Source organism: Dama dama, chromosome 3 (assembly GCF_033118175.1).
Source record: "Dama dama isolate Ldn47 chromosome 3, ASM3311817v1, whole genome shotgun sequence".
Taxonomy (NCBI): domain Eukaryota; kingdom Metazoa; phylum Chordata; class Mammalia; order Artiodactyla; family Cervidae; genus Dama; species Dama dama.
The window spans coordinates 45,741,867-45,769,529 of record NC_083683.1 but is presented as its reverse complement, the minus strand read 5'-3'; the positions used below and the strand labels follow the sequence as shown (position 1 = coordinate 45,769,529).

Genomic DNA, 27,663 nt, shown 5'->3' with positions numbered 1-27,663 from the left:
AGCTTTGACTAGACGGACCTTTGTTGGCAAAGGTGTATATGTTAATGTATATATATGTGTAAATGTGTATACGTTAATCCCAAACTCTGCTTTTAAATGTGTCTCTGTTTTTAAATATGCTGTCTAGGTTGGTCATAGCTTTTATTCCAAGGAGCAGCAAGTGTCTTTTAATTTCATGGCTGCAGTCACCATGTGCAGTGATTTTGGAGCCCCCAAAAATAAAGTCTGTCACTGTTTCCATTGTTTGCCCGTCTATTTCCCATGAAGTGATGGGACCAGATGCCATGGTCTTCATTTTCTGAATGTTGAGTTTTAAGCCAACTTTTTCACTTTGATCAAGAGGCTCCTTAGTTCTTCTTTGCCATAGTGGGTTTAGCATAATTCTGAAGGGTCAAAGGATTTTTGGAATGGTTAATGTGCATTGGCTTCAAGTTTAGTCACTGACTACACTATCCCCTACCAAGAGAGTCAGCCTGTCCTTCTAAGCTTTGAAATCTTGAAGCCAGGCGTTGACTTATCTTCTCTAGCTATGAAAGTCCTAAGGTATTGGAAAGTTTTTATTACTTATTTTAGGTAGATATTCTGGATAACTTGGTGCGGCTTCTACATCAGCCCTTGATCCTTCACCTCGCACTTCGATGTTACAGAGATGGCTTCTTTCATTAACCTCATGAACCAGTCTCTGCTATCTTCAAATTTTTCTTTTGTAGCTTCCACATCTCTCTTAGCTTTCACAGAACTGAAGAGAATTAGGGTCTTGCTCTGGATTTGGCTTTTGCTTGAGGGAATGTTGTGACTGGTTTGGTCCTCTATTCAGATCACTGAAACTTTTCCACATACAGCTATTTGGCTTTCTTATCATTTGTGTGTTCACTGGAGTAGTTCTCATTTCTTTCAAGAACTTTCTTTGCATGTACAACTTGACTTAATTGTTTGTCACAAGAAGCCTAGCTTTTGGCCTTTTTTGGCTTTCATCATGCCTTTCTCACTAAACTTGTTTCTGGGGACTTCCCTGGAGGTCCAGTGGCTAAGACTGCAGGGGCCCAGGTTCTATCCCTGATCAGGAAACTAGATTCCACATGCCACAACTAAGGGTTTGCATACCACAAGTAAGACCAGGAACAACCAAATAAATAATTTAAAAACCATTTCTGGTTTTTTATTTAAAGTAAGAGAGCTGTGACTCTTCCTTTCACTTGAATATTTAGAGGCTATTTTAGGATTATTAACTGACGTGGTTTCAATATTGTTGTATCTCAGGGAATAGGGTGATCCAGGGAGAGATTGAGAACAGGAAAACTATCCATTGGTAGAGTAGCCAGAGCACACACATTTATTGATTAATTTGTTGCCTTATATTAGCATGGTTTGTGGTATCCCAAAACAATTAGAATAGTAACATCAGAGATCACAGATCACCATAACAAGTTTAACAATAATGACAAAATGAGAAATATTGCAAGAGTTACCAAAATGTCATGCAGAGACACTCTCCATAATTAGAGAAAGCCCACTTGCCAGCAGTGAAGACCCAGTGCAACCAAAAATAATTTTTTTTAAAAAAATTGGACCTTTATACACTTGAAGCTAATATAATATTATGAATCAGCTCTTAACAATGTGAGCAAATGCTGATGGAAAAATTGTACCAATTGACTTGCTCAATGCAGGCCTAACACAAACCCTTATTTCGCAAAAATAGTACAAAACAAAAACAAACAAAACTGTAATATTTAGGAAGCACAATAAAGCAAAGTGCAGTAAAAGTATAGTATGCCTGTACTTCAACTTGATTATCTAGTTACTTGTTCTTAGACATCTTTGTTCCTTGCTTACATCATTTTTTAGTGGACTGTCCTTTTAAATCTGTTTTCTATCTTTGAAAAATTTGGTGATGGGACTTCCTGGTGGTCCAGTGGTTAAGACTTTATGCTTCCACTGGAGGGCACAGGTTTGATCCCTGGTTGGGGAACTAAGATCCCACATGCCACACAGCATGACCAAAAAAGCAACAAGCCTCTAGGTAGGGAATGCCTTGATGGTTTAGTGGTTGGAACTTCATGCTTCCATCGCAGGGGGCACGGCTTCAGTCCCTGGTTGGGGAACTAATATCCCACAAACTGCAGGCAGAGTTCATAATAATATAAATCAAAATTTATTATTTGTGTGTGTGTGTATATATATATATATATGTATATATATACACACACTCAAACTTTCTGTTTTTAAAATTAATCTATTATTTTTGGTTGCACTGGGTCTTTGTTGCTACAAGTGGGCTTTTTCTAGCTGCAGTGAGCGAGGGCTACTCTTCATTGTGGTGCATGAGCTTCTGATTGCTGTGGCTTCTCTTATTGCGCAGCACAGGCTCTAGGCCCACAGGCTTCAGTAGTTGACAGCATGCAGGCTCAGTAGTTGTGGCACACAGGCCTTTAATTGCTCCATGGCATGTAGAATCTGCCCAGACAAGGGATCCAACCTGTGTACTCTGCTTTGGCAGGAAGAGTCTTTACCACTGTACAACCAGGGAAGTTAGCTGTGTGTGTGTATATATACATATAGTGTTAAAATACATACAAAATTTACCATCTTAACTATTTTAATTTCATTTAATAGTTCAGTAATAGTAAACATATTGTCTTTATTGAACAGCCATCACCACCATCCATTCTCATAACTCTTTGCTTCTTATAAAACTGAAGCTTTGTGCCTGTTAATAACTCCCCGTTTTCCCCTCCTCCAGCCCCTGACAACTACCTCAGCCTATATTTGATTACTTACCTCATATAAATAAATCATATAGTATTTGTCTCCTTGTGATTGGTTTATTTCACTTAATATTGTGTCTTCAAGGTTCATCCATGTAGCATATTGAAAGTTTTCCTCCTTTCTAAGGTTGATACATATTCCAGTGTATTTATATAACACAATTTGCTTATCCATTCATCTGTTGATAGACACTTGGGTTTGCTTCCATATTTTAGCTCGTGTGAATAATGCTGTTATGAATCATGGATGTACAAATACCTCTTCAAGATTCTGCTTTGAGTTCTTTTGTAAATATACCCAAAAGTGGAATTGCTGGATCATACGGTAATTCTACCTTCAACTTTTTGAGGGCCTTCCATACTGTTTTCCACAGTAGCTGTACCATTTTATACTCCTACCAGCAGTGCACAAGGTTCCAGTTTCTCCATATCCTCTCTAACACTTCACCGTTTTCTGTTTCTTATTAGTAGTCATCTTAGTGGATGTGATGTGGTATTGCTTTGTCGTTTCAGTTTATGTTCCTTCAGGAATTAGTGATGTTGAGTGTCTTTTCATATGCTTATTGTCCACTTGTATATCTTTAGAGAAATGTGTATTCAAGTTCTCAGGCCACTTTTTAGTTGGCTAGTTGTATTCTTTTTTTTTTTTTTTTTCATTTTAACAGTTTTTAATGAAAGCTGTAGACAAGATTACTTTATTCCTGCATCTTCTCAATTGTTTCTTCCTTATATTTGCCCTTTTCCTTTCCTCCTTGGAGAGATTTGGCTTTACGTTCGAGGATCTTTTTGCGGTCTTTGTCCAGTTTTAGTCTGGTGGTAACCAGGTTTTAGTCTGGTGGTAACCAGCTTGCTGGGGTGAATCCCCACATGGACAGTTGTGCCATCAGCCTTCTCCCGCTGCACTCGTTCAGTGTAGATGCTGTATTTCTTCCTGTAAACCTGGGCTACTTTGCCAGTTTGCTGCCCCTTGTAGTGCCCTCGTACACCCTGAACTTCATCATCCTTTCGGATGGGCATGGATCGAACGTTGTACTTCTGTCTTAGCTCTTTAGAAAGAGGAGAAGATATAATTTTCCTGCGAATGTGGGAAGGCGCATTGAAATGCCTTTTTCGATTCTTGCTTCCGTCAGAAGTCACAAAGGGATTGAACTTCATTTTGGCCGCTGGCGCTTCAGCGATGGTCACAGGAGGGAAGAGATTTGCAGGCTGTCAGTTATATTCGTAAGCATAGTTTTAACACCGTCTTTGTCCTCTCTATTTCATGCAAATTGGTAGCTAGATCTAGAGGCTTAATCAGAATTGGACTTGATTTTGGAGCAGCAGAGAGAACAAAAAAACATAGTATATGTCATTGTGTGTCTCTGGTATATTAGCTGTTGCTAATCATTGACTAGATACATTAATTCATTAAGGGTTGCTATCTGTTGCTATTTCTGTTCTATATTTTTTCCATTTGTTAGTCAAAATACTTTCCCTCATATTCATTACCCTTAGCTATAGGTTATATATGTGATGTATGATAAATGCCTGGTTCTAACTTTTATTACCAGTTTTCAAAATAATGTGTTGGTTCCCTTGTTGTTATTTAGTCACTAAGTCCTGTCAAACTCTTTTGCAACCCCATGGACTGTAGCCCGCCAGGCTCCTCTGTCCATAGGATTTCCCAGGCAAGAATACTAGAGTGGGTTGCCATTTCCTTCTCCAGGGAATCTTCACAACCCAGGAATTGAACCTGAGTCTCCTGCATTGCAGGCAGATTCTTTACTGTCTGCACCATCAGGGAAGCCCCTTCAAAATGACCTTCAAAAACTACCATTCAGATATTTTTTGTTTTTGAATATTTAAACATATTTGTTGTGTTTATTGTCCTTACTGATGAAGTGTGACCTCTTTGAGTCCTTTTGTTAGGGTATTTTTCAATGTTCCTTGCTTTCTAATGGGACAAGATATTCTAGGCTCCTCTACATTTTCTGTCAAAAAGCTCTGGAGTCACCAGGTTACTTTTATTTATTTCCCTTTTTAAGGGTTGTACTGTTTTGAATGCCTATCATCAGTATATCAGAGTATGTGTTTTGCCACAGCTTTTTCAGTAGCGTATGTTGTCAGATGTTTAGGCTTTTGCCAATTTTATAAGTGAGAAATATTAATTCCATTCTAATTGTGTTTCTCTGTGAGCAAGGTCTAGCATCTTTTCACATAAGAGCCACTTGCCTTTTTTCCCTTTGTTTTGATGAGTTGCAGTTAGTTTTAATATTTTGACTTTTATGATTTTACTTTGTTTATTGTATTGTATTTTCTGTGTAAAAGTTTTTAAAATGTTTTTAAAATGTAAATTAAATATATTTGTGAAAGTATACCCTTAATCCTTTGTGATTATATATTCTTTGTGTTCTTCTTGCTTTTAGGCAAGGATAAAAGCCATCAATACATTTTTTGCTAAGAATGGTTATCGATTAATGGATTCTAGTATGTATAGTCAGCCCATTCAAACTCAAGCACAGTATGCCTCACCGGTCTTTATGCAGCCTGTATATAATCCTCACCAACAGTACTCTGTCTATAGTATTGTGCCTCAGTCTTGGTCTCCAAATCCCGCACCTTACTTTGAAACACCGCTGGTAAGTGAGAACCTTAGAGAATATATAGTTTTTCACTGAAGCTGAAATTTGAAGAAATCAGAGTTAGAGTTCTTGTTTTATTTTGTTTTGTGTTGATGGTTGTTACTTTCTAGGCTTTAAATGGTGATAAGTATATTTAATACCCCAAATCAATTTAAACATTAAAATTTTTTTTTAGGCTCCCTTTCCCAATGGTAGTTTTGTGAATGGCTTTAGTTCACCAGCATCTTATAAAACAAATGCTGCCGCCGCCGCTGCCGCCGCCGCCGCCGCCGCTGCTACTGTAAATATGGGTCGACCATTCCAAAAAAATCGGTAAGGTAAAATATGATAGCTGGAATTTATTGTACATAACTCCCGGTAGTTCTTACAGTCACTATGTTAATAGCAATGCTTATTTTCTAACACAATAAAAAGGGTCCCACCTCCCCCCCGAAAAAAAATGTGTTAACAATTAATAAACACACTTTTACCTCAGAGTTGATAATGCATATAAAAAGGATTTGGGACTGAGATTATACACCAGTATATATTGACCTTTTTTTTAATAATAAAGAGAACAAAAAATTTTGTGGTAACAATATAAAATCTGGTTTCTAGGTACCATTTAATATGTTAACATTTTGGAGAATGAGTTTTTTGAGGGTAGAAATGTTAACTGATTTGAGTAATAAATACTGGGAGAGTGAGTTATTTATCGTTTTTAAGGATTGACTTGATTTCCATGAACTATGCTGTGCTGAGTCACTCAGTCATGTCTGACCCCTGACTGTAGCCCGTCAGGCTCCTCTGTCCGTGGGGATTCTCCAGGCAAGAATACTGGAGTGGGTTGCCATGCCCTCCTCCAGGGGATCTTCCTGACCCAGGGATCGAACCCAGGTCTTCTACATTGTGGGTGGATTCTTTACTGTCTGAGCCACCATGGAAGCCCGTTCTTTACTGAGTCATGTCTAAAGTTCTGTTTTAAGGCCTTGACTTGTTATATCACTGTTAATTTTCATAACCCTGTAGATACAGTATTGTTTCTATTCAAAAGAAGAAATTTGAGAAATAAAAATGTTATATATCATGTCTAGAAGCATGAAGCCAGTAGCTTACAGAGCCAAGATTTGAGTCCAGGCAGTTTGATTCCAAAGCCTACACTTAAACCATAGTATTCTGAATAAATTATTAAGAACTCCAGAGTCTCAGTTGAGATTATCAACTGATAATCTCAGTAATTTGGTATATAATACGACTTTTGCCGGAGTGTAAGTAACCAAAGGAGAAGGGGCTCAGATTTATTTAGTTGTTTAGACTTATTTAGTAGTTCACATCTATTATTTCTCTGCCTTATTTTGTGAGCCTCCTATGTTGTTTTTTTGTTTCTAATTACTTCTGTTCAGTAATTTTTTTTTTCTTGCCGGAATGAGAATTCTCTTACTTGGTTCTTTTTGTCAAGGAGACCACATGTAGGGTATGGTTTTCCAAAATAGCTTTTAGGAACTTAATTCTTTTTTATAAGGTTTTTCTGAAACATGCTTCACTGAAGAAACAAGCCTTCCAGTATTAAAAAAATACTCTAGAAGCATTCATATGTACCACTCTCTAATAATTAGTCACAGATTTTGTATTCACTTTTAACGGACACATTTGGTTTAAACATTTGAACATCTTTGTTGTTGTTTGCACCAGGAAGCTTGTAGAATCTTAGTTCCCCAATCAGGTATTGACCTTGGGCCCATAGCACTGATAAAGCCAAGTCCTAACCACTGGACCACCAGAGAATTCCCTGAAGGTCACTTTTAAGTGTTTGGAAATTTTTACTATATATACACATTCATAATTGTTCTATGAAGTTTCAAATGAGAACTCTTCATATTGTAAGAATGAAGGATTCTTTATAAAGATTACTTGTACTCTTATAAATGACTGTTAGTTTGATACAGTAATAAGAACAAAATTCAAGTAATTGCTAGAACATATGTGTAGAAGTACAATGAGCCTTAAAACACACACTGTCCTCTAACCACCTTTCTGTTAAAAAAAAATTATTTAATTACCATATGCATATAGAGACAGTGATGTTTTAAGTCTGGAAAGACCTTTGTTATAGTGTAGTTTTATTAATTCATTTTACAGATGAAGGAACTGAAAGTTGAGGGGGGTGGTTATCTTATTAGGGTTCAGTTCAGTCCAGTTCAGTCGCTCAGTCGTGTCCCATTTACTAGGGTTACATGGCTTTTAATTAGCAAACCTGAGATTAGTATATTTATTTTTCTTCTACTATAGCTAGTAAAGTTTTTTTTTTTCCTTGAAAATAATTCCATTAATGACAGTTTATACTTCCCTTGTGAGGAGATACAGATTTCTTATGATTAGAAATAGTAACTTTGTAGAAACACATATCTGTTGATTTCACTTTTCTTTGACAGGGTGAATTTTGCTTTAAGCAGTAAAGTGAAATAGGCATCTTGGTTATATGATAGACTAAAAACAGTTTTCAGTAACAACAAAAAGTATTAGTGTTTGCAGATGTTTACCTTAAAAATACGTTATATGGGTTTATGGTATTCCTTTATTGTCACTTGATGTTTTTATCTGCTTTGTTTTCTTGGCAAAAGAGATAAAATTGCAATAAGAAAGCCAAAAATGATAGTCAAGCCATTCTTGCTTACAAGGAGATGTATCTGTGGTTTTGGAGATACAGATTTAGTGTGATTTTCCTTGTTACTCAAATCTATTTGTGTATAGTTTTATCCATATATTTGACCAGTGTAGATAGTTACTAATTTTTAGTCACAGAAATAATAGATACTTCCTTATAAAAATGTAGATGTTGCAGATGAACTAGAGCCTTTTGACTACGAACCCAAATCTTGATTTCCATCTTACTTCTAAGAACTGACCACTGTCAAGCCTTTATTTTTGTATATTTAAGTCATTGGTCAAGGAGCAGTTTATAATACTAACCTTGTAACAGCCCAGTGATGATCATAGGACTAACTTTCAGAAGTCTGGACAATTTTCTTCCTTTAATACTTTATCTTTCTGTCACTTTCCTTCTCGTCTTTTGTCACATTTCTTTCATCATCCTTTTTTCTTTTGCCTGGACTTCGATTGTAAGTCCTTCTCTGTGAAGGGAAAGATGATGAGATCTGGGGGCTGTTTAAACCTAGTAACTTGTCTTATTGGGTGTATTGATGCAGTGAGAAGATTTTGGTGATAGTTTAACAGATACATAAACAGCATGTGTACCTCCTGAGGTCATTTTCAGATCTGATGGATAATATAAATGTCTTGAAAATTAGTTTGTATTAGTTGACGCTGAATTTCATTGCTATTCAGAATCTATTTTGTATCATGTAAGTAATTTTCTAGAAAAGTATCATATATGAGACTTAGCTAATATTTATAGCCTGATATTTATGTTTGTTTTAGTAGTAGTACCTTCATTTTTTATATTCTCTAAAGAGCTAGTAGGATAGTTGAATAACTACAAAAATAGACTAAAAGAATGGAGTGTATAAACTGCAGGGAAGGGGCTAAATGGAAATCTAGTACTTCCTTTTTTAATCTGCTGTAGAGCCAAGATCCTCAGTTACTTGGGCTTACTTGAAATATTCTCACTTTTTAAAAAATAAAGTTTATTTATTAATTTTAATTTTGACTGTACTGGGTCTTTCTTGCGGCCCCAAGCTTTCTCTAGTTGTGGCACATGTGGCCTGCAGGCTCTGGAGCACGTGGGCTAAATAGTTGCAATGACTTGCAGGCTTAGTTGCCCCATAGCTTATAGCATCTTAGTTCCCCAACCAGGGATCGAACCCCTGTCCCCTGCATTGGAAGGTGGATTTTTTTTTTCTAATTTTATTTTCATTTGGAGGATAATTACAATATTGTGGTGGTTTCTGCCATATATCAACATGAATCTCACACATACACACCCCCACCCTTGAATCTCCTGGGAGGCAAATTCTTAACCACTGGACCACCCAGGTAGTCCTAAATGTTTTCACTGTTAATTAAACTGCATCCTCTTTCATTTATTGTACCCTAGTTTCATCTGCTTATAGTTGTTAGAGAGTTGGGGTACTTATACCTGTCATCCAAGGTAAAAGGTACCTTTGTTGAAGTAGGTGGTTTTTGTGTTTTTGTTTGGTTTTGGTTTGGTTTTTTGTTTCTCATCAGATTTCTTACCTTAATTCATGAAGTCGTGCCAGGCTATTAGTTGCATTATATTTTCCTAGGTGTTTGGTCCCACAGTTTTGTTGGATCTTTGAACAACTGTTTGCATTTGGAGAGGGATGCTTAGTAAGAAACTTTAATTTTAATATATTTCACTATTCCTTGCTGTTTTTTTTTTAATTTTCAGTCCCCTAAAGTGCCTTTTTAGACTTTTCCCCCAATTCCCTCATATGATAATTTAATGCTAGAGATTATTGTATGTCTACTTACTCCAATTCTTACTCCCTTTGGGGGTTTTATTGCCACATTGAGAATGTATGGCATAGATGCAATAAGCTTCTAGTCTGGCTGATTTACATATGTCCAAACTATATCTTGTGCTAAAGAAGTTAGCTGAAATCCTAGTTATATCCTGAATTTTGAGGTAGAAGTAGCTTAATCTTGAAGAACTTTGGATCATCCCCAGATTGCTCCAAACAACTTTTTTAATGTAAAAATTGTTTGCCTTTTAAACATAATACATCTGAGACATTAAAGGATTTACATTTTTACAATATAATGCTTCTGTGTCCAACCTCGTTTATGGAAAATCAGAATACAGCAGAAGGCAGTTTTTAACTTGGCCTATTCAGAATTTCTACCATTAAGAGGAAGGATTTTTCTGTCTTAATTTATTCTTTCGTGTATATGGCCTTATGTTTCTTACAGTGTGAAGCCTCATTTTAGGTCAGGTGGTTCAGAACATTCAACAGAGGGCTCTGTGTCGTTGGGGGATGGACCATTGACCAGATCTGGTTCAAGAAACTTTGCAACTGAACGACATAATCCTGCAGTGACAGGGCATCAGGAGCAAAGCTGCCTTCCAAAAGAGACTCCCGCTTTGCAGATGGAACAGAATGGGGACTATGGCAGGGGCAGGTAAGGAAATATGGTAATAAATATGTAAATAATGTATATGAAAATTCTTTCATAATATGAATATTAGAAGTCCATGATTTAGTGATTTTTTTTTAATTTAATTATTGGTATATAGTTATGCTAAAAAATTTTTTTGTTCACATAATATGAGTTACTAGTTTTTCATAATTAAGAAATTTATAATGCCTATAAAGAATATAATTCTGAGTCAGGTTTATAAAAGTTATTCTGAAGTTCTTTACAGTTCACTAAGGAAAGATTAATTAGAAAGATCTTATGCCACCATAGGTTTAATTTCTGGCAACGTGTGAACTGTGGGAATTGGTTATATATTGTCTACCCTTCCTAAACCAAAAAACTGAACCCTAATATGTTTCTGATATGGAGGGAGCACTGCTGATAAAAATAGGACCAGTTTACTTAGTGGTGATGGTGGTGGTAGTAGGTGAAGTTTTCTGTAGATCAGCTCAGGATCCCTTCAGGAGAATATATATCTTTTAATAATAAAGGAGATCTAGGAAGTATAGATACTTAAAACAGAAATTCACCTATCTTTGATAGAACATACACATTTGAAGAAAGTTAATGAGTTCTCCTTTCCCCCCACCCCCCACCCCCTTTTATCATTGTTAAAAGGAGAACTCTCTTCAGAGGTCGAAGACGTCGGGAAGATGAAAGGATCCCAGTAAGTTTTTTTTTTTTTTTTAACTTTTAATTACATGTGTTCAGGGTTTGTTTGTTTTTTTTTTCTTGTGTGATTTAGTGTGGGATTGACTTCTGGTATGTCTTTCCTTGATTTTGTTTTATTGGTTGTAATATTCAGCAAAGATAATTACGGCCTGTTTTTGACCCTGAAATACCTACTATCACCACCACTCATCACCCTCAAAGCACACATGTAGTTACAGATTTGACCTGTATTGCTCAGTTTTTTTAAAAAAAAATTGCTTGAATGCCTAATCTATTCACATGGTTTAAAATAAAATCCATGGAAATATTCCATGTAAAGTTTAATTATTGCTTTATGAATAGAGATTTAAGGAATTTCAATGTTTTACTCTTACAATGCTGTTACAAACAGTGCAGTGGTAACCTCGTATAACCATCACTTCTGTCTGTGCAATAGTATCTGAAGGAGAATCTCTGGAGGTGATTTCTGAGTCCCGGTTCAGTGAGTTACTGCCTGATGCTTTCCTGTAGGATTTGTGGTGGTTTTCACTCAGTGAGGGAAGTTCCTGTTTGTCCATAGCCTTACAAAGTGTGTGATTTTTTGCAAATCTAATATAGTACGTGGTTCACTTTTAAAGCTCTGTTGGGTGGTATTGGAAATTGTTACACTATTTATTAATTGTTACTTAGGGGCAATTCTCTACCTATTGCTGATTTTTATATTTCCCACTTAAGATTTTTAAAAAAAAATTTTTTATAGTTCTAGGCAGGTTTTTGAATCCTCACTTAGCTAGCTTCAAATTACTCATATTTTTATTTTTTGAGGTTTGTTCATGGTGAATGTTTGCCATCTCCTAATTGGTCAAAAGGAGTTGAGGAATAAAAACAGTGTAGGAAAGCATGGATGTTTCAAGAAAATACTAGAATTTACATTTATATACATTTATATATGTGTGGAATATAATGCTTTACCATGCATAAGTAGTAAATTAATATACATATATAATAGTGTACTATATAGTGTTTGTGTAATGTACCTAAAAATACACAGATACCGCATGTTTAAGCAGTGAAAAGCGACCAACTTTCAAAGAAAAATAATTGCATTTTAACACAAAGAATAGTTCTTGGGGCAAACTGTGAACCCTTTAAAAAGTGTGGTTGTTTGCATTTACAGCTTTCTATACTGTGGACAGCCTTGAGATTGTAAGGCAAGTTTTTTAAGATATCATTGTAGCAGGCCATGTGAATCTTCAAGTGTCCCTGAACAATTGAGAGGAGAGTCTAGGTTTGAGGTCTGTTCAATGTGTTGAAAACATCTAGATTGAGGATTGAAAGAAAACATGCTTTTTTGTAGAAAAGGCAGGGTGGGGGTGCCATTGTGCAGTGAGGAGATCTTAGCTAGAGGTGAAATTTAGAATTTATAGGCTTACTTGTAGTAATTACAGTTATAAGAATAGATAAGGTCATGCAGGGGACTCTATGTAGACTGATTTTTAAAACAGCAAGAATGAAACCTTGAGGATCATGGTAGCTTTGGGGTTGAAAAATGAATTATTTCATTTTGTTTGACGTATCCAAGAGAAATCCAAGTGGAGATGGCTAATAGGCAAGTGGATATCTGGATTTCGGGCAAAGATCTGCTCTGAAAATATTTAAAAGTGTACAACCTAGTGATTTTTGGTAAATTTTCAGAGTTGTGCAACCAAAAATTTTCCAAAAAGTGAAAATGATTTTTTTTAGAACTGTTTGTACGTAGGTAGTAGTTGAAGCCATGGATGATGGATATCACACAGGGAGAGTATGTAAAGGCAGTAAGAGTAGTAATCATACAGAAATCAAAAACCTTCCAAAGAAGTTGACAGGGAAAGATGATCACATGCTTGTCAGACCTGAGAATGAAGAGAAAGTATCAGAAGCTAAAGGAAGAATGAGCTCCCATAGGAAAGAATGTTTGCTCTAGTGAGGTCAGTGGGGGAAACCTCAGATTTTGTATTATGTAAGGTATTGGTGATTTGTCAACGCAGTTTTAGTGATGTAAATGCAGAGGTGAGGGAGTAGAGGAGAAAATATAATATGTGAGAGGTTTGTCTGAGAATATAGAGAATGGTAGATGAAAGAAAGATAAGATTCTTAAGGAAGGATATTGTTTTCTCTTGAGTCTATGGAAGGAAAAAAGATGCTGGCAAATCTAGATAGTGTAGGGTGTTTTGTTGTTGTTACGGGAGAGGCTATAGCAAATTTGGAAAGCAAAGAATAGTGGAGATTGATTTGAAGGTTTAAGGAAAGTGGCAAAGTTTGCAAAGGAACCAAGAAAAGAAGCTGACTAAGGATAAACTGGACCAATAAATTACTAATGAGAGCTCAACTGAGATGAGAATCCAAGAATTTATAGAGGAACAGTTCCGTTCATTAGGGTGCAATTTTGTTTGTTTCTACAGCTTTCAGCTTCTGTGGTACAGGGTTAAGGAATGAAATAGACATGTAACCTGTTTTTTGACTTGTGTCTTTTAGAGACCCCATCCTTCAACAGCTGAAGCAAAGGTTCCCACACCAAAGTTTGACTTGCTAGCCTCAAATTTTCCTCCTTTACCTGGAAGTTCATCAAGAACCCCAGGTGAACTTGTTTTGGAGAGCAGGATGTCTGATGTTGTTAAGGGTGTCTGCAAAGAAAAGGTAAACACTAAAGCGTTGATCTATATCTTATGGGACCAGTTTTTGCCTTTGTTTCCAGGGTTATTATTAGAATTAGAATTTTATTTGCAAATTAGAATTTTATTTGCGCTCAGTGCTTACTTCTGCCAGAGATTTTAATTCATGAGGTTTTCATGAATTCATGAATAATTCGAGTATTATGAAAAGATTTGTGTTAAAGCTACGCAAGGTCAATAAAATGTGTCTCCGTATTTCCGTATTTGCATGTGTTTGTATCAGTCAACCCAGCTTGGTAGAACTAATTAATGCAAGCTGAATGGAAAATGTTGTTTCAACTTGTGTCGTTTCCAATTATCTGATAATGTGAGTGAATTCTAAGCTACTTTGGTAAACTCAGTCTTTCAAATAAATGGAGAGTTGATGTCAAAGCTTAGGATAACCCATCCTACAATATTTTTGAGTGTAGACCTCTATATGCTAAATCTTCATGCCCCACAAATTTTTCTCATTTCCTACCTTTTGTTTCTAACTCAATTTTATTTTTAAGAGAATATGTACATAGTATATCTGGGCTTATAAAGAAAAATAGTGTCCCTTGAATCCACTTTCAACTCTAGCTTTTTCTCCTCACATTTATCCTTGTATTTCTGATTTAGCATGTTTATACTGCTGCTTCTTGACCATTCAGTTTTAGATGTTGTCTGTTAACTTTACACTCTAGAAGCTAAGGGTTTAACTCTCTTAAACTGTAGCATTTTATCTTCCCAGTATATTGTATTTCATCATATCTGTGATGCCATCAGTTAAAGGATGCCCCGTTATTTTGGTATCACTAAGAAAGTAAAAAGACACTGCCAATTAAAGTAGGTCATGCCATCATTTATGAGTCATATCTCAGTATTGCATCTTTTTTCCCTCATAACTGAGCCTCATAGGATACTGTTACTATGTCTCCTTTCTTATACTCTGCACAGCTGTGTTCCTGGGACTTCACCATCATCCTGAGAATCCTCTTTGGTGGATCCCTTCTTCTTACTCTTGTTTGAGTTTCCCATTTTATGGTCAGTCAGATCTTCCTAGGATTCCTTTATAAGAGGTTTTTAGTATAAATTTTTTAAGATCTTGCATTCTAAAAATGTTTTTCGATTCTCATGCTTGACCTGGTAGCTTTTCTCCGTAGAATTCTTTATTAGAAATTGTTTTCCATCAGAATTTTTGAGGTATTTTACAGTTTTTTTTTTTTTTTTAATGTAATTCTGTTAATTTGTAGTTGTTTAAATGGTAAGGAATCTGCCTGCAGTGCAGGAGACCCGGGTTTGATCCCTGGAGAAGGAAATGGCAACCCACTTCCAATATTCTTGCCTGGAGAATTCCATGGACAGAGGAGCTTGGTGGGCTACAGTCCATGGGGTCACAAAGAGTCAAACACAACTGAGCAACTAACACTTTGACTCACCAATTCTAAGATAGATTTTTTTTTTTTTTTTTTTTAACATTTTCACCTTTGAAAATCAGGCTGTCTTACAATTAAAATCTATTGTAGTTTTAGTGGCATTGTTTTTTCTTAGTAGCATATAAGCTAATCGGTATGTTTTACAGTTGATGGCTTCTCAAATTTGGTGAGGTATGATACATAGAGGTGTTGGTTCCCTGGTGGTGCTAGTGGTAAAGAACCTGCCTGCCTGTGCAGGAGACACAAGAGACTTGGGTTTGATCCCTGGGTTGGGAAGATCCCTTGGAGAAGGAAATGGCAACTTGCTCCAGTATTCTTGCCTGGAGAATCCCATGGACAGAGGGGCCTGGTGGGCTACAGTCCATGAGATCACAAAGAGTTGGACATGACTGAGCATGCACACATCTCATCTCAGGGGTGTGTTGGAGACATTTCATCAAAAACTGCTACATGACTGCTCTGCTCAAAAAAATCTAATTCCAGTGATACACAGATACATTTTTAAAGAATAATAATAAAGTCTACTTCTTGTACTTCTAACCCACAAATGTGAGATAAACACTTAGTTTGATACTGGACCTTATAAATCAGATCTCTGATTTTCTTGTTTGGCTTTTCTAATTTTTGTCTTTTACTTGTCTATATTTTCTGCAAAGTTTTTCTGAATGTTACCTTTAAAACCTATTGTGAATTTTTAAAAATTTTAATCCCATACCCCTAAAAATTTATTAAAATTTTATTTTGTCAGTCAATTTTAATTTCTTAGGGGTCTTCCTTGTTTTTCTTTTTTTTCACTTGTAGTAAAATACATGTAACGTAAGATTTGTCATTTTAACCGTGATGAATAGTGTCGCTCACATTCCGCTCTTCCCTTGGCCCCGGCAACCACCATTCTGCTTTGTGTCTATGAATTTGACTGTTCTAGGTACCTCATATACATGGAATCAAAACAATACTTGTCTTTTTGTGACTGACTTATTTCACTTAGCATAATGTCCTCACGGACCATTCTTTGTTTTAGTGTGTATCAGTACTTCATTCCTTTCATTGTGCAGTGATATTCCATTGGATAGACATATACCACATTTTGTTCATCCACTCACCAGCTGAATATTTAGCTTGTTCACTTTTTGGCTATTATGAATAATGTACTGTGAACATTTGTATTAAAGTTTTTATATAGACATATGTTTTCTCTTGGATTTTTAACTGTATAGAATTGCTGGGTTGTATGGTAACTCTATATGTAACTTTTTGAGAAGTTGCCAGACTGTTTTAACAGAGCGGCTGAATATTTTACATTTCCATCCTCAATGTTTGAGAATCCCAATATCTACATACCACCACTAACATTTGTTACTGTCTGTCTTACTGATTATGGCTATCCTAGTGAATGTGAAGTGGTTTCTCATTGTAGTTTTGATTTGCATTTCCCTATTGGATGATTATGTCAAGCTTTTCATGCATGTTCTTATTGGCCGTGTTTATCGTCTTTGGAGAAGTATCTATATAAATTTAATTTTGAAATATGTTTCCACTTTAAGGATAATGAAGAGTTCAGAGTTAGCTGCCCAGTGCCTACAGAGGATGAACAGACAGACTGCACTTCTGCCCAGCAACTCAGTATGAGCCCCAGTCCCCCATGTACAGCTGAGCTTTCTGCATTAAGGTACAAGTTTCAATGTAGATGATCTTTCACATTAAGATTACTTTTGCATCTGGTCATTTGCTCAGCTGTTTCTTTGTGCTATATTTTAAGGCTAATGTCAAGTTCTTTTTTCGGTAGCACAACTCAGCCTGAAAAGGATCTAGTAGAGGATTCCACTGTTCAGAAGGATGTTCCCAGCCAGCCAATAGTACCAGTTTCTTCCCCGAGTACTGCAAAGCCATCGAGAACAAATACTGCTTCACCATGTAATAACAACATAAGTGCGGCTGTAGCTGTGGCCCTGCAGGTAACCTGATAAATTTAGTTTATGTGAGAATAAAACAGTAGGATAAATAATGAGAAATTTTATTTTTCATAGAACCCTGCTAGAGCAGAGTCATTTGGAAATAGCCCAAACTGGGGCTGGCTGCCTGCATCAAAAGAGTTTAAATAAATGAAAAAAAAAAGAGTTTAAAGTCAATCTGAAGAAAAGGGAAATTTTAGCCTTGTTGAGGGAGTGAAGAAATTACTGTCATTATTTCCAATCATTATGGTTAAGTGACGCTTACTTTTCTTGGCAACTGTGTCTTTTTTGGCTTTGAGCCTCTTGAAATTCTTTCTGTATAATGCTTAACAAATCTATAAAACCCTTGAGGGGCCACTGCCATCTTTATTAAGTTTCCAGAATCATTTTTATAAATTTGAAAAATACAAAAATGCAGAGGGGAAGAACCCACAGAATTTAGCCCTAAGTCTTTCATTTATTGATAAAACTGTCCATTTTTGATAGAGCTCTTTCTTTTTTCTAGTTAACATTTTACCTTGTCATTTAATAACAAAAGTAGTAACAATAATAGAATAGCAGCTGCCAGTTTTTACATGCATTCTTTATGCTAGGACCAGGACTACAGTCTTTTTGCATACTTTGGCCCATTCTCACAGCATCCCTGTTCTCTTCCTTTTCAGATGAGGTAGTTAAGACTTTCATTATTGGTTTCCAGATGCTCTGCTGAGATTTTTGTGGTCTCTCTCTCAGGATTCTTAGCCAGGGAAGAGAGAATGGAACCATTGTATTTCATCATCATTATTAATTTAATCTGTTTTTCCTTGTTAGACACTTAGGTTTCCAGTTTTTTGCATCACTATAAACAGTGCTGACTTGTACATCCTTCAAATAAATATCTCAAGTGAAATTATGGTATCATATGTAAAATGCTAGGACTTTTTCATTATATTCAAACTTTTTTTAAATTGTTCCAGTACACCAATACACTTAATAGCAATTTGTATGAGATTGCCTATTGCCCTTTCCTTACTGATTTCTTATGGTTGACACTACTCATTTTGAACTTTATCACTTAGAGTATATGTACCATAAATGTTTTTGTTTCTCTACTTCAAAGGAACCTCGAAAGCTCAGTTATGCTGAAGTGTGCCAGAAGCCCCCTAAAGAGCCAGCTCCAGCTCTTGCGCAGCCACTGAGAGAACTGCGCTCCAATGCAGTATCTCCCACCAAAAATGAAGAGAATGGAGCTCCCGAGAAGTCCTTTGAGAAACAACATGAGAAGCCAGAAGCAAGGGCTAGTAAGGATTACTCTGGCTTTCGAGGCAATGCCATTCCCAGGGGAGCAGCTGGAAAAATCAGGGAACAGAGACGCCAGTTTGGCCATAGGGCTATACCTCAGGGAGTGACTCGACGTAATGGCAAAGAGCAATATGTGCCACCCAGATCACCAAAGTAAAAAACAAAACAAAAACTATTCAAAACCTTCTCTCTCTTCCCATTAAACTTGAGCCGTGGCTATACTGAACTGTTTTGGAGGGGAGGGGGTGGCCAGGAAGGAAGCAAGAGAAAGTACATCCTTAAATCATTACGGATTTTGGAGTTGTGAGCAGTAGAATCCCAAAATTCATCTCTAAAGTGATTTTAAAATGCTGGAGGATTCCAATCAGTATAAATATATATATATATGTATACATATATAAAAATATAATTTTTCTATTTTTGTTTTTGATTTTAATTTGCAGAGATCTTCTGCCTGGAATCAATTTTGAGGGTTCAGATTTAGCTTGGGAAAAAAACATATTACACATCCTTCAGTAGGAGACGAGGGAGTGAGAGAAAATATTTTTTGAAGAAGCATTTCTGTAAAATTAGAAATTAATTTTTTTAATCTATTTAAAGTTTGGCTTGGAGAATGCCATTTCTGCCTATATGGCCTTGTGTTGCAAAACAGATCAGTGGCTGGGGTGCCTGTTGTGGTGTGAGTGTGTGCAAGTGTGATTGAAGCCAAATCTGTTGTCATGTTAGTAAATGATTTGAAAACTGAATGTAATACTTGAGTAGATTTTTTTTCCAGTTTGAAATTTAGTCTGTCTTTTCAACCTTACTAATATTTCATTCAACAAGCTGTTAAACTCTGATTGTACTTAGAGATATGACTACCAATCAGTTTGAAATTCAAGGAAAGAATGGGGGTTATTCAAAAAATTGCAGTTTTATAGTAGATCTGAGTGGGTGGGTCAAATGGAGTTCAGAGGTTTAAGCTGCCCTGTGATTCTCCCCAGCCCCCTAAAATAGGAAACAGTTTTCTTTTGTTAACTTCATTTGTTATTCTCAGTTCTTTGACTGCCCACCCCCAAAAGCAAAATAACCAACCAACTACAGAATTGTATGTTTCTAACTGCCTTGATCAGTCTAGTCAAATCATAACTGTTCTAAATTTCTGACTTGAACATTGAAGGATTTTACTCTTCTGGTCATGTATTTAGAACTTATATCCCATAATAGTAGGGCAGACAGACCCAACAATAATTTATTTGTTAGTGTTAAAGATGAAACATTGTAGCCAACTCTTAAAGTGTTAAATAGTGTAGACATTAAAAGAAATTTCTTTTTAAAGGCTTAATTTGGGGACAACTTTTTTTCTGTTTACAATGTATTTATCACCTCCTTTCTTTCTCTTTCTCCAAAAAAAAAAAAAGACAGATTTGGAATTCACAGAAACAGAGCCAGCAAGTCGCAAAATTTTTGAGTTAACAAGTTAGATAATTAAAATTAACATATTTCTCAGTGAATAAAGTTGTAACTCTCATATGAAATAGACAAGTTTACATGCTGGTGTTTAGAAAATGGCTAAAAAATCAAAAACCATGTTGCATTAATCTGTTTTAAGTCATACCATTTTCAGAGTTCTGTGTTTTCTCTTTAGGGATAGTTTGTGATAGTAATAACTGTCCCTTATGTTAGTGAATTACATTTGTACAAACTGAAACTGTAAATTGTGAACACTGGAAAGCACCATTGTGACATAGAATAAACATCTTAGTAATATATTAAAATGAATGTAAATGGAGGTTAAAATTACATTACTGTGAAACTCATCTTCCAACTCTAAGTTAAGCTTTGGAGATTTGTATTAGTAGGTAATTGTTCAGAGCTTTGAAAACACTGCACATTTCTGTACAATCCAGAATTATCACTTCTTTGTAACTTATTCAGCTTGGCAATTGCTTTTAATTTGGTGGATTGATAACATGATATAATATATTTAAGCAGTTCGAAGCTATTCATTTCTACACACTATTTTCTACTAAATGAAACATACAATAAAACTACCTGTGTTGAAATTTGGGGGAAGTTTAGGTCCTTTAAAGAAAAAAAAAGTATTAATAATCATTGACTACATCTATGATAAAAGTGCTTATTTTGGTTTACTTAGATAATGCTGCAGCTGGTGGAATGATAAGCATTTAAAGTGTTAACACTCTGTGAATGCATTGGATTTAAGAGAATAAACATTTTATAAAAATCACTTGGTAAGGATTATAAACTTAATTATTGCACTTAGATGAAACTTTTTTTTAACAATGTGTCATAGAAATAGGCCTTTATTACTTGTATCCTTGTGTGTCTTACTGTTAGTCTACCTAACTTCTAGAAACTGTTTTGATTGATACACAAGACAAAAGAGTTCTTCTTTAAGAAAGCAAGTGGGTTCTTGCTTTTTCCAAGAATGTTATTGAAAGTAGAAATTTAAAAACATGACCATTTTAAAACTTCTTATTAAATACAGTGTTTTAACTTAATTTGCCTCATTACAGCTAATAGTTTCCATTTTGATGGGATGTATAGGGAAGAATAATGTGTGTGTGTATGTGTATGTGTGTGTATATATATATAATATATATATTCACAGTATGTATTTAGCATTTATTTTATTACATCAGATTAAGGTCTGTATCTAAATGATGCCTGTGAGTTGTGTGAAACTGATGGTTTTTTTTTTGTCCAGCGTTACTCTGTAAACTGATGAGGGTTGGGCATTCATTGTAGTTTAACTATTTATTTGGTTCTTTAGAAGGCAGAATTTAAATGTCTAGAGTTTCTCTTCATTCTTATGACTTAACACTTCCTTGGGTTGTTGGAGGTAAAAGTAGATACAAATGATAATTGAGTGTGTGGTACAGTGATCTTCTGCTATATATAGTTCTTAAGGTATGAGGAGAAGACTTATACAAGTTCATCACCTTGCACTTCATAGAGAAGCTATATAGAGATATGGCAAAATCTGCCTCCATTTTCTATCCAGATAATTAAGATTTTCATGTTATCTAGGCCTGTCTTTAGTCTGAGTAATTTCATTTTTGCAAATACACTGGCATTTAAAGGAATGATCCATCTAAATTTTTTTCAACTGGATTTTAGAAGAAGGTATGATCTTTCAGTGATATGGTTTTATTGTCATCATCATATGTGTTCAATTTGCATGTGATCAAATGACATGCACATTTATTTATTTTGGGTTCCTAAAAATTAAGGTAGCTTGAATATTGTTTTACATTCCTTTTTCTTAAATAACCAGGATGGCTTTGGAGAAGGCTTCATGATGGAATATTAGCATCTGCTGGAGCAGAGAATAGTATTTAAAAGTCACTGAACACTTTCTAAAGTTTTATTAGTTGTGACATTAATATGTAGTCTTTTGGCTTAAATGTCCACTGGTTTTTTACTTTGACACCATTAAACAGTACTGGGGTTAAGTCTCTGATATATATGTTGGCCATGTATATTAACCATATTTTTAAAGTACTGTTTTTGTTTTTACAGGAAAGGTAAAATGCGAAAGTTTGTTCCTTTTGAGGGATTTTTATAAATTCTTAACTACAATTTATGGGGTTCTTTCATAACTTTTTGCATTTCTTTACAATTTGGTGGCCATTAATTTAACCTAGGGCTTTTTGGTGTATGCTAATTTAGCTAGTCTGAAATTTCAAGAAGAAACATAGACATTTCAGTCCTCATTAAATGAGAACATTTTAAGAAGTTGAAAGAGAATTTTTCAGGTTGAGAGTATTTTCTTTTAAAATCCACCTGATTGTTAAATAGTTTGTTTTATTTTTAGAAGCTGCAAATTGTTGAGTAGACGGTTCCTAAAAGTACAAGTGAGATATCAATAAGGCTGTGTATAAAATGGTTTTATTTTCAGTTACGCAGCACAAAATACTGATTAGTATACGAAACAGTCTGCATCATTATTGGGTTTTGTTTTTTTGGTTTTTGCCTGATTCAGGTGTCCTTTGAGTGACATCTCGTAAATGTTGAGCTTAGGGGTCAGAACCAGTTATCTGGCTTCTCTTGTTCATTGCTAAGGTTTGTTCTTGTTGTCCACACTGCCCCCCGACATCCCCCCCGCCCCGACATGTGACACATGCTCATGCATATTATGTTAAAATGAGTACATCCTTGTATTTGTATTTTTGTTTTCAACATTGCCAAGGTGCTATCGGAAATTAAAGTGACACAAAATTAGAAAAAATAAAATTATTAAAAAGCAGGACTGGTTTCCTTTCCTCCAGGTGGCTTATATCTAATGACTGCTTGTATTTACTTTCTGATTACTTTTTATGTTGCCCACTCTGTAGTTCTATTCTGATTTCAGCTGTTGGTTTTTTTGTGTGGGGGGACTGGGGGGGCTTGAAGTGGATTGTGTGATACTTCATCTGCAAAGTGAGAGAGTAAAAAGCTAGAAGATTCAGCTCTGTGATTCTGGGGTTTTATTCTTTTAGTGTCACAAGCAGTTATTGAAGGGAAGAAAAATCATAAGGCAATATATATCTTTATAGAGTTTTGCCTTCATGGGTCAGATAATGGCCTGACTTGAGTATGTAAGCTCTGGACCTTTAAACTTCTATTTTGAAGAGAAAGCCTTGGTTACCTTTGCTTTTTCAACCACTTTGCTTTGAGTACAAACAGTATGAATCTTTTTTTTAATTAAAAAAAATTTTTTTTAATCAATGATGGCAAAAATGGAAAAACTGAATAACCTGTGGCTTTTTCAAATAGCTGACATCTGTAAATTAATGTCATAGTTCAACTTTTATTTAATATAGTATTGCTATAAAGCCCTTAAGTGTTACATAGCTGTTATGCCACACTTCTTGAATTGTCTAGCTATAATGAATGTTTTAATAGTAGAAATCAAGGTCTTTTAAATATAGGCTAATTTCAAATTAAATATTCTAATCATCATATATTCAGAAATTTTTATTCAACCAAGTTGTGTGTTGTATGTTTATAAATAATATACATAATGGTAACATTTAATGTGAACATTCACTTTGATAGTTACTTAGCTCAGTAATATTGTCCTTGCAACAGCTAAAACCTTTATTTTGCTAATGAACATTTATCTTAATGAAGTTAGCTAGTGTCAGTGAGCAAAATCATCCCAGTAATAACAAATTTACAGGGGTAACGCGCTAACAAAGCATTAGGGCCTTCCTGTCAGGTGTTTATTTGGCCAAGAGAAGAGATGCATAACTTTCTTCTTTACCATATCAGGAACGCAGTATAATTGTGTATTATTTTTGGTGAATTAATGTCCAATTGATAAACTTAATTATGTAGGCTTTTCAGTTGTTTTAAAAGTGGCTTTGTCGAAAGATTCTCATCACTGAGATAACCTTATATATGCCTTGTTAGAAAATGGTAACAGAGTATTGTATGTCTCCCAAGTTTAAATTTCAGTTTTATGCATAGAAGCTTTTATAAAAAGTTTTAACATTTACTACTCAAGGGTTGTGAGTTTCCTTTAAAATCTTTGGCATGAAAACTATCATGGGTGTCTTTAGTTGGTATGAGGGTTTAAAGGAATTGAGATGTTTTCACTTTCTTCATAATGCTCCTAAATATGGACCTTCATCATCATCTGGTGGTGTAGGAAGGAACAAGCTTCCTGAAAGTTTTTTCTTTTCAATTCATTTTGGTAGCTGTTCTGCAGATCTTTGAAGCCCCTATACTTCACTTCTGTTTCCTTTGTGTATCTACTGTATCACACTTAATGAACCATGGTAGAACCTCAGCCTCCCTATACCCTTATGTAGGCTGTTATTTGTCTTAAGTTGTATTTTAGCTGTTTTGCATTCCAAATTCTGCCTATACGAATAACTATGACCTCAACATGTCAAAACTCAGGGTATTGACAGCATTGAAGCTAATCATGAGTGGGGCATTCATTTAGCCAGTATTTACACTTCCAGGCAGTGTGCTATGCAGCAAAAAATAGGTTGGATTCCAACCATTATGGTCCTTAGCATTAGATAGTCATAAGTAATCGCAAAATTAGACCAGCAGTAAATGTGAAAGCTGGAATCAGGCAGAATCCATGCAGCTGGAGTGGGAGATGGTATAGGAATTGAATGCGTCCCTGGTGCCTCAGATGGTAAAGAATCTGCCTGCAACGCAAGTCGCCGGGTCTAATTCCTGGGTCAGGAAGATCCCTGAAGAAGGGAATGGCAACCCACTCCAGTATTCTTGCCTGGAAAATTCCATGGAAAGAGGAGACTTTCCTGAGATGCAGAGGACAGATGATGGGAGTAGTAGTTAGGTGAGCCAGGAGGAGAGTGTTGGAAATGAAGGAGTAACCTGTACGTTACCACTTTATGATGCACTGGAAGAATTGTAGGGTCCTGCAGATACAGTATGGAGGACCTTGTTCCATCTTCCAAGCTGAGGCTGGAGAAAGAGGTAAGAGCCAGACACCTGGGACTTAAAATTTGGGCATTGTGGAGAACAGATGAGACCAGTTAGAATTTACCTGGTGATGATACAGTTGGAGCAAAGTGGTAGATTTGAGAAACATTTGGGTATAAACACTTGAATAGATTAGATTCAGAGGGCAAGGGGAAGGCATAAGAAATGACTCACACATTTGTAGCTTTGAAACTGAATGGAAGTTTGTGGCATTCACAATGATTGAATACACTGGCAAAGAACCTTTTGTGGGGAGGAAAATATGAGTATAGTTTTGAAATGGTTATGCTTATTTTTGCAGGATTTCTGGTAATCCTAAAAATGGCAAGATGGTGGGGGGGGGGGGGCAGGGGCGGGCTGCAAAATTAAATACTAAAATGCCTTTAATTATAAAAGATTGTTTAGCATTAGAGTGGCTTTACTTGGATAACTTTTTTTTCCAGCTTACTGAGGAATAGGGCTAAAAAGTATTTAGTTATATATCTGCCTCTTTCTTTGTCTTTATTGTTGCTACCTTAATCCTAATCATTATCCTCTCTCCAACCTGGACAGTCTCATGTGTCAAGCAACAACTGTGTGCTAAGCACTTCTTAGATGACTTCATTCAAGTTGTAATGTTTTCAGTCCTCACCAATAAAATAGATTGGGGAGGAATTAAAAGCATTAAGCTTGTTGTAACTTATTACTGCTAAAACAAACGTTTTGTTATCAACTTGCCATTTTTCTATGTGAAGATCCTTGTGTATGTGTTTAGTCACTCAGTGGTATCTGACTGTGGCTCCATGGACTGTAGCCCACTAAGCTCTTCTGTCCATGGAATTTTCCAGGCAGGAATACTGGAGTGGGTTGCCATTTCCTACTCCAGGGAGTTTTCCTGACCCAGGGATCAAACCTGCATCCCTTGTGTCTTATGCATTGGCAGGTGGGTTCTTTACCACTAGTACCACCTGGGAAGCCCTTAAAAGATATATGTGAAGATTATTTAATCCTTTCAGCCTCTGTACTCTTCAAAAAAAATTAGGGGTAATAGCAAATACTCGTCAAGTTTCCAGATTAACTTAGACTAAATTTAAAAAAAAATTATTGTGTCTTACCGCTATCTTATTTTCTTGTGGACACACGGCTATTTGTGTAGCATGCCATATTTCATCAGTATTCAAATCTTGGGAAAATACACAGTAGCTCCATGACTTTAATTGTTCCACTTATGACCATTCTGATCTTGGGTATCTACTGTAAGCCAAGATACTTGGTGCACAGGATGCCAAAATTAAGAAAATTCTACCTTTAGTAAATTCAGAGGCCAGCATTATAAGCCAAAATATTCCTTAAAAAATATTATTGACTGTTTTGATGATACTAGGTATATACCAAGACAACAGTGGTCAACCCTCCTGGTGGAGGAAGACATTAACTTCCAGATGGAGTCTTAATCAATATGTGTTGGCTAGGTAGGTGAAGGAAGAATGGGCAGCAAACTGACCAAGAGTGCAAATAAAGGCAAAGAGGCATGACCATGTGCAAATTCAGTGTAATAGTTTGGAATGGGTGGAGTGCAGGTTTCAGTAGAGTAATAGAGAAAAGCTAGTAGGATTTGTTTTACAATCAAATCATGACCAACTGTATGCTAAAGAAATGACTTCACTTGATTTTGTAGGGAATGGAGAGCCACTGAAAGTCTTAAGCAGAGGATTATGATTAGATTGGAAAATGAGAACACAAACCTGGTGGCTTTGTAAATAGTTTGGGAATTGGCCAAGTGAGAAAGATGTTTAAAATTAAGGGGGCAGCAGTTAAAACAGTGTGAGAGGATGAATAAAGATGTCCACACCCTAATCCCCAGAACCTGTGAAAGTTATTTATACAGTAAAGGGGGTTTTGCAGATGGGATTCAAGATTTTGAAATGAGGTGGGCCATGAATTATCCAGGTGGGCCCAATATAATCACAAGAACGCAGGGATTCGACAGTAGTGGGAAGTGTGATGATGGAAGATGAAAGAGATGTGTCCATGTGCCAAGAAATGCCAGTGGCCTCTGGAAGTCGGAAGAGGCAGGGGAAAGATTATTTTCTGGATCCTCCAGAAGGAACCAACCCAGGCAACACCTTGATTATAAGACTCGTTTCAGGCTTCTGACCTCTAAAACTGTAAAAGAGTAAATGTGTTCTGAAACACTAAGTTTGTGATAATTTGCTGTAGCAGCAATGGTGCAGGTATATATGTTTTTAAGGAAGTCAAGTGGGTAGGAACTGGTATCTGATTGGATGTGAGAATGAGGGGAAGATTTTAGGATGCCTGTGAGACATGTCTGGTCAGTAACTTGAGAAGTCATGAGTGAATAAGATTAGGAATTGATTACAGAAGATAGGAGGGATAAGTACAGAAGCCTAGAAAATGTCAGGCTTTTGGAGGGGGGAAGAAAATTTATCAGTACAATTGGTCCTTTGTATCCTTGGGTTCTGCATCTGCATCCGGAAAAAAAATGTTCCGGAAAATTTCAAAAGGCAAAACTTGACTTTGCAGCACACTGGCAACTATTTACATAGGATTTATATTATATAAGGTTTTATATGTAATTTAGAAATCAAGTATATGGGAGAAAAAAGTATACAGGAGGGTATGCATAGCTTATGGACTTCACTGGTGGCTCAGATGGTAAAGAATCCACCTGCAATGTGGGAGACCTGGATTCGATCCCTGGGTTGGGAAGATCCCCTGGAGGACGGCATGGCAAA

General features: G+C 36.0%; 1 protein-coding gene and 1 pseudogene across 4 annotated transcripts in view; one reads left to right on the top strand and one right to left on the bottom strand.

Annotated features, from left to right (window-relative positions):
* The window catches only part of LARP4 (La ribonucleoprotein 4), a 68,397-nt gene extending 47,689 nt beyond the window's left edge, over nt 1–20,708 (top strand). For 3 of the 4 annotated variants that reach the window (XM_061127906.1, XM_061127915.1, XM_061127934.1), the window contains 8 exons: nt 5,174–5,386; nt 5,565–5,701; nt 10,259–10,468; nt 11,105–11,153; nt 13,652–13,813; nt 16,790–16,914; nt 17,032–17,200; nt 18,297–20,708. In XM_061127906.1, coding sequence (XP_060983889.1) covers nt 5,174–5,386; nt 5,565–5,701; nt 10,259–10,468; nt 11,105–11,153; nt 13,652–13,813; nt 16,790–16,914; nt 17,032–17,200; nt 18,297–18,635 — 1,404 coding nt within the window. In that variant the 3' untranslated portion in view covers nt 18,636–20,708. The remainder of the gene's footprint in view (nt 1–5,173; nt 5,387–5,564; nt 5,702–10,258; nt 10,469–11,104; nt 11,154–13,651; nt 13,814–16,789; nt 16,915–17,031; nt 17,201–18,296) is intronic. The other variant, XM_061127924.1, reaches the window with a different exon arrangement.
* On the bottom strand, nt 3,398–5,164 carry LOC133045685 (large ribosomal subunit protein uL24-like; annotated as a pseudogene).
* Nucleotides 20,709–27,663: the final 6,955 nt, after the last annotated feature.